The following is a 12,340-nucleotide window of genomic DNA, read 5'->3' on the forward strand; positions in this document are numbered from 1 at the left end:
ATTCTTGATGACACCTAGAAAGGTGTCATTTTCAGAAAGTGAGATACAACCTCCTCTATAAACATCAGTCCTGCTTGTTCTGGAAAAAAAAAAAAACCCAGTCCCTATGTTTGAGAACAGACCTCTGAGTGCTGTGAGACTGAAGAATAAAACAAATAGATCCATCATCAGTAGAGCATAGTCCGTAGGGGACTTGCTGACAGGAGCATACATAGTAGCAGCAAGACCATTGATCCCCATAATGTGAGTTAAAAGAAGAGGTTGATCAGGTTAGAGGTGAGTCTATTCAGGTGGTTTAATCTCAAGTCAAGGTCAAAGATATCAGTCACGTGTTTGGTATACCAGGGTCTGGCTAGAAAGCTTCCCATCCTACTCAAACGCATTTGTGTGCTAGTTATTTTTATTTTGCTATCATAAAACCCGGTCACCAAAGCAACTTATGGAAGAAGTTTATTTTAACTTTTTGGTTCCAGAGAGATGGGAATCCACCATGGCCAGGAAGCATGGCAGTCAGCAGCAGGCACGGTGGCAGGAGCAGGAAGCTGAGAGAGTACATCTTCGACCACAAGCCCAAAGCAGAGAGTGAACTGGAAGTGGCAGTCAAAGTTTAAACTCTCATGCCCACTTCCTACTCCAGTGAGATCACACTTCCTGAGCCTCTTCTAAACAGTGCCACCAATGGAGAACCAAGTGTTCAAATGACCAAGACTACAGGGGGTATTTTCCATTCAGATAGCCACAGATTGATTTTATTTCTTCAGGTTTATTTTTGCATTCATTCATTCTTATTAATTGATTAATTAATTAAAAGTGCCGAGGATTGAACCAGGACCCTGCACATGATAGGCAAGTGTCCCACTGTTGACCACACTCCCAACTCTTGCTTTTGTTCATTTATTACTTGCTGGAAAATTATGGGCAAACTGACTAGGGTTACTCAGTTATATCAAGCTGAATCCCAAACCATACCTAGATTATGTACTCAAGAAAAATGATTTTTTTATTGGTACAAAGACCTCTCCTGGGTTCACAGTATTTCTATTCACAATGGCCCCAAACTGTAAATAACTAAAATGCTCACAATCAGGGGGCCAGATAACAGCATATGGCATGATGTGGTATATTCATACAGTCAATACCAGTTAGCCGCAAAGGGGGATGAAATGCTGGTACAGGCAACAGAGAAGTAGATCTCACAAGCCGTGTCGAAAGCGAGAGAAGCAGACATGAAAAGTGTGTGTTGCCTGCTTCTACTTCTTCTTCAGAGTTCTAGAGCAGGCAGATTCAATCTGCAGTTTAAGAAAGCTGACCAGCACTTGTCTGGTCATGTATTCCTACATGAGTGTCATGTAGGAGGAGGAGATTGGTTTCAAAGGACACAACAGACCATTCTGCAGGCCAGTGACATGTTTTGCTCTTATTTAGATGTCAGCGGTGCATATATCCACCGTCATCAAACTGAGCATTTGAATCATGCATATGAGTTGTACTTCAATTAACTTGGGTGGTTAAATCTGGTATTTCTCTATAGATCTCCCCCTTTTCTTTTAGATGTATTTCTATACATATTCATACACATATACATACATACACATACATAAACATGTATGTGGCTTGCCTGCATGTATGTCTACATACCACATGCATGCCTGGTCAGAAGAGAGGGTCACATCTGCTAATACTGGATATACGTGCTGGAAACTGAACCTAGATCCTCTGGGAGAGCAACACAACACATGCTCTTAAGCACTGAGCCATCTCGGAATCCCTAGACTTTTCCTTTTAGAAGCTCGTGGTATTCAAAAGGTAATCAACTTCAAATTTAGCTCATACTGTCGGAGGTTTCAGGCCATGGCCATTTGCACCTTGTTGCCTCTGTGTCTGTACAAAGCAGCACATCCTCAAGCAAAAGGGTGGAAGAGGAAGTAGCTTACCTGACAGCAGCCCAATAAACAGGGAGCTAACGAAGGAGGCCAATAACAAAAATCTCAACAAGAATCCGCCAAAGGCTGTTAACCTAGACAATTCGGCCTGCTCTACGATGCTACAACCCCCAGTATCGTTTTCAAGGGCATGCCACTTCTTTTCACTATGCCTTACCCTCTAAAGGTTCATAACATTCCAAAAGGATCATGGGCTGGGGACTAAAACCTTTTACACTAGCCATGGGGAACATTCCAGATCCAAATTAGAGCAATTGCTGGCAGTAAATCACATTGTGGAAAAGCTACTCACCATCCAGACACATAGATCTTACACATTCCCGCACGCACACACCGTTGTCTTCATCTCCTTGGGGCTTTCACTCCCACTGTTCCTCTGACTTGGAAGATACTGTGCCCTCTTCTCTCTGGAAAATACTATTTGCCATTCCATTCTTCCTTACTCCCGTCATTCGGTAAATACTGCTAAGTGCCAGGCCCTGTGCCATGCAATAGGGCTACACAGAAGTCGTGAATAAATCAGGGCTCTATCCTTTAGGGGCATACACCAGAAAACGGAGTTTTACTCAAACGCAGACAGGTTTATATTCACAGGATTTTTTTGGCTAATAAAAAGACCGTCAAAGAGCATTTGCCTGGAAGCTACGGCCTGCTTTGTCACACTACCTAGAAATTGGGCTGGTCCTTCCGTACCCCTGCATTTTGCAGCTTCCCCAGAGGTTCCCTGTTAGGTTTAAAAAAACAAAAAACAAAAAACAAAAAACAAAATCACCGAGGAACTTGACAAGACTGAGGAAGTTCCAAGAAACAAAAGAAGAGCCCGTCTTTAAACGTGTGTTCAGAGCTGAGTGTGGTGATACGCCCTTGTAATGTTGGCATTTTAGCAGCTGAGACAGGAGGAGAAAGAGCTCAAGGTCACGCTCAGCTACATACTGAACTCCAAGTTGGCCGGGACTACATGAGACCCAAGACCTGACTCAAACAAACAGATGAATAAATACATAAACAAAACAAGTACACACCCAAGTCTATGGGGGAAATGTGGCTGGAACGTGATCGAATCTGGAAACACACAGGCAAATGTAACAAGAGAGACTTCAAGTTGTTCCTCCCAAGTCCCCAGTTTAGTAACCACTGAGGCAGTGCTTGTAGGTTTTTGTACTCTAGCCTGGCCTTGCTTCCGACAACGTATTTCCTGGCAGAAAGTCACTGTGTAGCCCATCCTCAGGGAGAAGGGGGTCATGTCCTACCTTCTTGTGAGCCTCTTTGTAAGTGATGATTCTTAGGCATTAAAGATCAGCACTTCTGTCTTTATCCCCATTTATTTCACTAGCTTTGAAGTTAGCAGACAAACTAATCTCTCAGCTTATATTTTTATTAGATCTGTGCCATTCTATCTGTTCTTACTCGTGCCTCTCTCCTGTGCCCCCTCTTGCTGACCTTCCCCCTCTCCCCAGCTCCCTTCCCCTTCGGTTTTCAAGTCACCTCTATGTCATCATCCTTTCTTCCTGTCTCCCATCCCTGATTTAAGATTCCTCCTTTCTCTCTTGTAGTCCTCTTTCTATATGACCTAAACACACACACACACACACACACACACACAACACTCACACACACACACACTCACACGCACTCACACACACTCACACACACACTCACACACACACTCACACACACACACACACACACATACAACTTCAAAACTAGACTGTGGGTATGAGAAAAAATATGTACTATTTGTCTTTCTGCATCTGGCTTACATGCATACTTATATAATAATTATATTCATAATGATCTCTTGCTCTATTTACTTTCCTACAGATGTTGTGAGTTCATTTATTCTAGTGACAGAATAAAATTATTTGGTGTATACGGACTATGTATATCCATTCATCCGTTGGTGGACGTGTGGGCTGTCTCCATTTCTTAGCTGTCGTGACCAGTACAGCAATAAACACGAGTGTGCAAATATCTCTGTGGCATGTTCTCAGTCACTCACTTGTGATATTTATTCATTTATTTGACCACTAATTTTTATCAATATAGACTTGCAACTATGCTACGCTCTGGGCTGTCATCCTATGGTATTTACTGCTCAGGCTTCCCAGAGCTCAAGCACTCCTTTTGCCAGCTCTTTCAGTCAGCTCTTGGTCCATATAACGTACTCCGTATGTGGCGTCTGTGGGGAATATATACAACTTCCTTGCTTCCTGGCACTCCATGATGCCCTAGAATCACCCTGTATGTTTCCTACTGCAGCCCCAGAATCAAACATTTCACCAAGGAGCCCTGTCTTCTTCCATGGAGAATGGTATTAGTTCTAGATGCCTTTGTTGATAGTATTGCACTGAATTGCTTTATCAGTAGAAAAAATGTTCTAGTAGTTCAAAATTTCATCTTTTAAAAAAATCCATTATTGAGGTCTTCAGAGATGGCTTGGCAGTTAAGAACACTGGCTGTTCTTGCAGAGGACCTATGTCTGGTTCCCACCACCCACATGGTAGTTCATAACCATCTATAACTTCTCATTCTAGGAGATCTGATGCCTTCTGAACTCTGTGGGGACACAGGCGAAACACATATATACATAAGATATTATGATGATGACGATGACGATAATTTTAAAGTTCAGTGACAATATCTCAGTTACTTTACACACTTGAAGTGTTTGCTACAGAAACAATACAATTTAATTAGGACCCCTCTAAGAAGGCCCACAGTTTAAGCTGGAAACACAAAGCAATAGTAATTAAGTTTTCAATCCATAAATGGGGTTAGTCCATGACCACTCACCTCCTGAGTTCTCCCCTCTCAACTCTGATGCTCAGTGGGGATGCATCCTGCTACATACAAACTTCAAGTGGACATTTATCATCCAGATATAGCTCATTTTTCAACCAAGGAAAGTCTTTCATGATTACTCAAGTTTGCAGTCAGCACCACTGAGAGTAAAACCTTCATCTAGAGCTGAAGTGGCTTAGTGGCAGTACACTCGCTTAGTTTGCTCCAGGACCTAGCTTCCACCTCCAGCACCTCAAAGAAAGAGAAAGGCATTTTTTACCTAGTGTTATGTACATCATTTTCAGCCTAAACTGTGAGATGGATTAAAAGGATTTATTAGTTATTTAGTTAGGTTTTTGAGTCAGGGTTTCTCTGTGTAGCCTTGGCTTTTCTGGAACTTATTCTGTCGACTAGGCTGGCCTTGAACTCAGAAATCCATGAAGTGCTCTTAGAAGGTTGTAAATTAAATGTAATTATTCCTATAGCGGAAATGATAAGGATGAACAGGTAAAGTCACCAAATGGCATGCTCTAACAGTTGAAACTTCTCAGGAGGCTGAAGCAAAAACAGGATCGTGAGTTCAATACTAGCCTGGGTTACATGGTCTCTGCTTCTAAAACGAATAAACAAGTGTGTAAGGTTTATCTCAAAAACAACAACAGAAAGACATGGGGTAAAGTGTGTAGTTTCAGAAGGTGTTTTCTGGGTTGACAGTTTACTTAGTCTTTTAGGGGTATTGATTATCTTTCTGTAGGTTCTAGTCTTTGAAAGAAATTTATTCACTGGGGTTAGATTTCATTAGAAAAAGTTTAGACCAATGTTGGAGGGGGTGTGTGTGGGTGTTTTCTTTAGCTCTCTTTCAGAAGGAAGAGGTAGAGACAGAGAGTTAAGAAGCATTCTTTACTCATCTTAGGAAGTGAAAATTCCTTGCCCTAAATCTCTGTTACTTTATTGTCCTTCCCCAAAGCCTTCACGGCACTGGTAATCTACAGTTTGCTCATCCATAACCAAAACCCAAGTTCAAGAAGAATCTCTGAACCAAACAGAATCAACAGGAGGTAGCTGTTCTAGGGCTGGGACAGAACGTTTAAAGTCTACCAGTAAGGCCAGGTCTGGAAATCCATCTCATGCTCCCCTCCCCTTACACACACACACACACTCACACACTCACACACACACTCACACACACACACACAACACTCACACACACTCACACACACACTCACACACACACACACGCACTCACACACACTCACACACACTCACACACACACACAACACTCACACACACTCACACACACACTCACACACACTCACACACACTCACACACACACACTCACACACACTCACACACACACACACAACACTCACACACACACACTCACACACACTCACACACACACACTCACACACACTCACACACACACTCACAACACACACACACAACACTCACACACACACAACACTCACACACACTCACACTCACACACACACACTCACACACACACACTCACACGCACTCACACACACTCACACACACACTCACACACACACTCACACACACACACACTCACACACACTCACACACACACACTCACACACACTCTCACACACACACACAACACTCACACACACACACACACTCACACACACTCACACACACACACTCACACACACTCACACACACACACACACAACACACACACAACACTCACACACACACAACACTCACACACACTCACACTCACACACACACACACTCACACACACACACTCACACGCACTCACACACACTCACACACACACTCACACACACACTCACACACACACTCACACACACACACACACACACACACAGAGAGAGAGAGAGAGAGAGAGAGAGAGAGAGAGAGAGACGCGTGCACGCACACAACAGATTTCTTACAAAAAAAAAAATCCACAATACTGCTTTCTACATACATTTGATAGGAGAGAAATTTTTTTAACTCAATAAAACAGTTAAGTGGGTTTTGCTTGTTTTGGATTTTGTTTTGTTTTGTTTTTTGTTGTTGTGTTTTTGAGACAGAGTTTGTCTGCATAGCCCTGGCTGTCCTGGAACTCCTCCTATAAACCAGGCTGGCACTGAACTCAGAGATCTGCTTGCCTCTGCCTCTGCTGGGATTAAAGACATTCGCCACCCTTGCCTGGCTTGAAATTAAGTTTTATCCAAACATTTTAAAGCAATTGGGCCCTGCTGATACCCACTTGTAGGGGAGTAGCTTTTTTGCATGGAAGAGTTTGTAATCTTCTCATGATTTGTGAGCAGGAAGTATGAAGTTGGCTTGCAGTAGACAGGCAGGTGGCTTCTCCTCCAGGTAATACCTGCAGCTTTCCTTGGGAGAGCTTGTGTGACATTTTTATTACTTCTGCTGCCACAGAATGAAAGTAGCTTTTTCATTTTGATTTATGATAGGTTTTGTAAATGTCAAATTCCTTGTTAAAGAGTAAGGGTTGACATTGCAGAAGCCAAAGGATGATAAAAAATAATGTTTGAATACTATCTACACAGCTATAGCTGGGAGCTGCTGCTGTTCATCACAATACGGGAGCACTCATCGAAAGCAAGGTAACCTATCTTTCAAGTAAGCATCTGAAGGGAAGAAATTAAGTTACCAAAGAATGATACAGTATGTGATTTTCCCACTTATAATCCCAGTATAAAGAAAATGAATAAATGAGTACAAACAATCCAAAATACGTTTGGAATGACATGGTTCCTGATTAAAGTTATTTAACCCTGATACCAATTCCTTGGCATTAACTTTTAAAGTTGGATGTCCCTCAGTTTTAGAGGTAAGCCAAAATCATTTTTTGTCCTCCTGATATATTCAAGAGGGAAAAAAATTATCCAAGCATATAACCGACTAGGTTGCATCGTATTTTCATTATCTTATGTTTTGGGGATTGCAGAGTGATAGATTACTTAACAGAATGTCAAAGGAAGAGGGATGACTCAGCTTCTTGATGTGCACTCTGGATGCTAATGTGCACTAGGGTCAGGAACTCAGATGGAGATGTTTGCAGGGGCCAGCTGATGACGTGCATGCGTGCCAGGCAGCAATAAAGACAGGCTGGGTAACCCTTGCCTGCTAACTGGATTTCAAGGGAGCATGGCCCATAAATACAGGGCAAGGAAAAGGTCAGACACCTGCTACGTTAGGAGAATTCCCAAACACATTTTAAAAACACGCTCAACTCTTCCATTTTGAAATGTTGGCGGCGATGGCTTTTGGAAACCTGGCATGCATAGTCTGCAAGCTGCACTTCATCAGCAAAACCAATGACAATGTCCTATCCGGAGTGATCCACTCCCCACAGTAGCTCTCGAGGCGTGGAATTGTCAAGTTCATCTGAATTCTTGTGTTGGCTCAGCTGAGGACTTTGTTTGAGAGATTAAACAAATATGAAAAGCTCCCTTAATGACTTAAGAATCAAAGTAAAGCCTGTTGTAGGTCTTAATAGAGGGCATGGCCAGATGATCACAGCTGGGCGCACTCAGTCCCTCCACAAATACATACTGAGAATCTCGCTTGTGCCAGGTACTGCTATCACTCCCAGGAATACTGCTGAGCAAGAGAACCACCGTGAGGTGCTTACATTCAGGTGGTAGAAAGTAGCAAAACCATTAGATAAGCAAGGCAAACAACTAATAGCAAAGGCCATCCAGAAAATTAGGGGTGGAGCTGCTGCTAGTCCAATACGACACACTTCTGTATACTAGCTGGGGGACCTTTAAAAACTCACCTTGGAGGCCTTCTTCCACTCTGGAATATCAATTTTGCTTTACGCCTTTGTTCTAGGGCTCATCCTGAAGTCACCTGTGGTGGATTTTAATAAACAGAAGGCCAGATTATTTTAAATTAGTTACATTTTAATCGTCTTGACTAGATTTGGGAGAAATGTTGATCCAAGAGGGATTTAGGGAAACCCCTAATCTAATCAGTAACTTAATTACAACGCCTGGGTTGAGGCTGCTGCTGCTGCTGCTGCTGCTGCTGCTGCTGCTGCTGCTGCTGCTGCTGCTGAATTCCAAATATTTGGGGTTGGAATTCAGCTCTTGCTTTAGAGGGCACCATTTTTCAGCGTGCCTCCAAAAATCTTAGAATGTACCACTTGAGGATTATTGCTAGAGTTTAGAATAAAAATAAAGAACTTTAAAATGAAGGTACTTCTGGGCCATGGCTGTGCCCACCTTATAAGCATACATTAACAACTAGCTTTTCTTTAAAAGGCAAACAGACCTCATTTTAAGGTTCTAAACTTTATTTTATTGTATATATTTAATGTGTACAGGATGTTTTGGTATATACATGTATAGCAAAGTGGTTACTAGTCAAACAGTATCTGTCACTCCTTTTCGACAAACACCTTTGTAAACTCTTCTGTGGTTGGTAATCTGTCCCTGCATGTTGAAATGAAAGAACCCTGGAGGTTAGATGAGTAGGGATCTAAAACCAGTGGTTTGTTGAGCATCTAGGGCTCACTTCATCTCAGCCCTAGATGAAAGAATTGAATGACTGTGGACCTGAAAGCAACCCCCTCCGAAGTCCCCCATGATTATTATCTCAATTAGACAAGCCATTGTTAAGATCAGTGACTGTGTTTTGCAATGAGTTACAGAACTTCAGCTGGGTTCCTAGTGAGCAGATGGGCAAAGGAAGCAGAACCAGACACCGAGCAGGCTTCCTTTGAAAGAATCAACACGGAAAGGGAGTGAAAGAAAGCCTGGCCTATTGCATTTCAGTTCAGATAAGAAAATGTAAGTTGTGTGCAATGGGTGGAGTCGGTAATAAATATCTAATACTTGTTCATTGAGTGTTGACTCTGTTCTGTTGGGGGTGGGGGTCAGCAATTCCCAAGTATTAGCTCTTCAAGTGAGAAAGAAGGGAAGAAAAGTTAAACCAACCAATAAGGTGAAATTGAAGAAGAAGAGGAGGAAGAGGAGGAGGGAGGAAAAGGGAGGGGGAGGAGGAGATCACATGTATTGACAGGGTGCACTGTCACTCCCAACTGATTTCTAAAATAACACTTTATTAGAGTATAATCATTATACAGCGCGATGGGTCTCATAATGACATTCTCATTCAAGTATGTCATTAAATATGCTTAAATTAGCAGACTGGGTTTCCTAGACCTTTAGTGTCCTCTGCAGCCTGTGTCTCTTCCGTCTATTGTTATCTAATCTCCTCTTCCCAGCCACACAGGAGAGTTCACAGTTGGGTTCCCCAAAGTCCAGCTCTCTGGCAGTCTTCAGAAATAGTTCCTTCCACGTGCCAGAATTTCAGCAGTAAGTACATGTTGACTGGAACATTGAGCTGCATGCTTTAAAAAAAAAGTCTCCCACTAAATTATACAACATGCAGCTGAGCAAATATTGGAGATGCTTAGAGAATGCATCCCATACGTGTACTCGCAGGATATGCTTTTGGAAAGAGAAGGCTAGCTTCTTCCCCTGTGCTAAATAAGACCAGAGATAGATTGCTCCATTTAAGATTTCCATTAATTCCATTAATAAACTTCTCAGGATATGAAATGTCTCCAGAATGTAGTGAGGCTAAGATGAAAGCCGCATAATTCTCACTGGTGTCAAGCCCAGCAAGCAGGAGAAGATATGCTAATGCGGCCGTTTGCCGCAGGGCTGGTGTTATTTATATAGTGCTAGCTGGGCAAGGGCTGGCTCTGGAGTCTGGAGTGCCGAGAGCATTTGGATCTCCTGTGAGGTGTAGATGTGTGCGCCTGTGCACACAGCATGGGAATTATGAATCCGAGACCTTGGGGAGGGGGTGGGGCAGGCCGCCCTCATTCACGTTTGTATCGAGTATGTGGCTCCCCTTCAAGGTATAGCCATCCAGCATTGTGTTTATTTGACATTCATTCTGGAGCACAGAAAGAAATGGCGATTTGGGGCGGGTGCTGCAATGGGTCGCGTGTGACCCAGCGTTGGAGGGGCTGTCAACCTAAAATTGTCAAATATGCTTCCTTGCCCCTGACCCGTGGCCATAAAAAGCAGCCTTATTTGAGTCTGGAAGAAGCACAGAAGGTTGTTCTGGAAGGCAGGCAACGCTTGGGCTCAGGACCAGGAGTGGGGTGCCAGCCACCGGGCACCTCGGATACGAAGAGAGGTCACGGAAAGCCGGTGTGCCCTGGGCGGGGTTCCTTGCGGTTGTGGGACTTGAGACTGGCAGACGACCCTATCCCCTCATTCCCCGCCAGTGCGGACTCCTTGGGGACCCCTGTCCAGCCCAGAGACCGCCGGGGATCTTGCGTCGGCCCGGGTGTCCCTCTCCCCGCCCCTGCGTCTGTCCAGGCGGCGGCGACGGAGCCCGGCTGGAGGGGGCGCTCGTGCGCAGGAGCGGCGCAGCAGGTGCCGCGGTTACCTCCACCTCGGCGGGGGGAGAGGGGGCGGGCCGGGGCGGGAGGCGGAGGCCAGCTCGGTGAGCCGAGAGCGCGGCCGGCTCCCCAGGCTGGCTGCGAGCTCGCGGCTTCCGGGAGCGCCCGAAGTCCGTGGAGGACCTCCTAACCCGCGGCCGCCCGCGGCTCCAGCACAACGCGCACCGGTGCCCGCAGGGCCCTGAGTCGCGACAAGGGCGCGGGTCGGGCTCCTCCTCCTCCGCGGCCAGCGCGCAGCAGCGGAGAGCCTCGGAGCTCGGCGGGCGCCCGGGCCGCGGCGCGGATGAGCCGCGGAGGCTAAGGGCTCGAACGTCTTCTGCCCGGCGCCCAGGGCGAGGGGGTGCGCGGGTGACATGGGGGTGGCCTGACTCACCGGGCCCGGAGCATTCTCTCCGGCCGCGGGCCCTCCTCCTCGGCGGCGGCGCTGTGCCCGGGCGCCCGCCGAGCTCCGCCGCGCTCTATGCGCCTCTGCGGGCGCCGCGGGCCCTGGCCATGGCGATAGACCGGCGGCGCGAGGCGGCGGGTAGTGGTGCCGGGAGGCAGCCGGCCCCGGCGGAGGAGAACGGCTCCCTGCCGCCCGGAGACGCGGCGGCCTCGGCGCCCCTCGGGGGTCGCGCGGGCTCCGGGGGCAGCGCGGAGATCCAGCCGCTGCCTGCGCTGCACCCCAGCGGCGGCCCGCACTCGAGCTGCTGTGCGGCAGCAGCCGCCCCGAGCCTCCTGTTGCTGGACTACGATGGCTCTGTGCTGCCCTTCCTCGGGGGCCTGGGCGGCGGCTACCAGAAGACCCTGGTGGTGCTCACCTGGATCCCGGCGCTGTTCATCGGCTTCAGCCAGTTCTCGGACTCCTTTCTTCTGGACCAGCCCAACTTCTGGTGCCACGGGGCCGGCAAAGGCACCGAGCTGGCGGGTGCCACTGTCACCGGCCGATGGGGTGACATGGGCAACTGGACCAGCCCCTCAGCCACCCCTTTCTCCACTGCCTCCTGGGGGACCACAAGCAACCGAAGCAACAGCAGCGACACACCACCCCTCCCGTCCCCTCCAGGCAAAGGGAACAACGACTCAAATTGCGAGTGCCACGCGTGGGACTACGGCATCCGCACTGGCCTCGTCCAAAACGTGGTCAGCAAGGTAAGGACCACGACCGCTGCGTCCCCGCGTTCTTCTTGTGAGCCTTTTTCTTCCG

General features: G+C 46.5%; 1 protein-coding gene across 8 annotated transcripts in view; it reads left to right on the forward strand.

The window, feature by feature from the left end:
* Nucleotides 1-10,891: 10,891 nt before the first annotated feature.
* Slc22a23 (solute carrier family 22, member 23) overlaps nucleotides 10,892-12,340 on the forward strand; it is a 165,695-nt gene continuing 164,246 nt past the window's right edge. For 7 of the 8 annotated variants that reach the window (XR_010058929.1, XM_006253845.5, XM_039096053.2 and 4 more), the window contains exon 1: nucleotides 11,609-12,285. Coding sequence is in view for 7 of the 8 variants with exons in the window: in XM_006253845.5 (XP_006253907.1) it covers nucleotides 11,647-12,285 (639 nt within the window). In the remaining variant the exon portion in view is untranslated. Of the gene's footprint in view, nucleotides 12,286-12,340 lie in introns of all 8 variants that reach the window. The other variant, NM_022624.1, reaches the window with a different exon arrangement.

Source organism: Rattus norvegicus, chromosome 17 (genome assembly GCF_036323735.1).
Source record: "Rattus norvegicus strain BN/NHsdMcwi chromosome 17, GRCr8, whole genome shotgun sequence".
NCBI classification, from domain to species: Eukaryota; Metazoa; Chordata; class Mammalia; order Rodentia; family Muridae; genus Rattus; species Rattus norvegicus.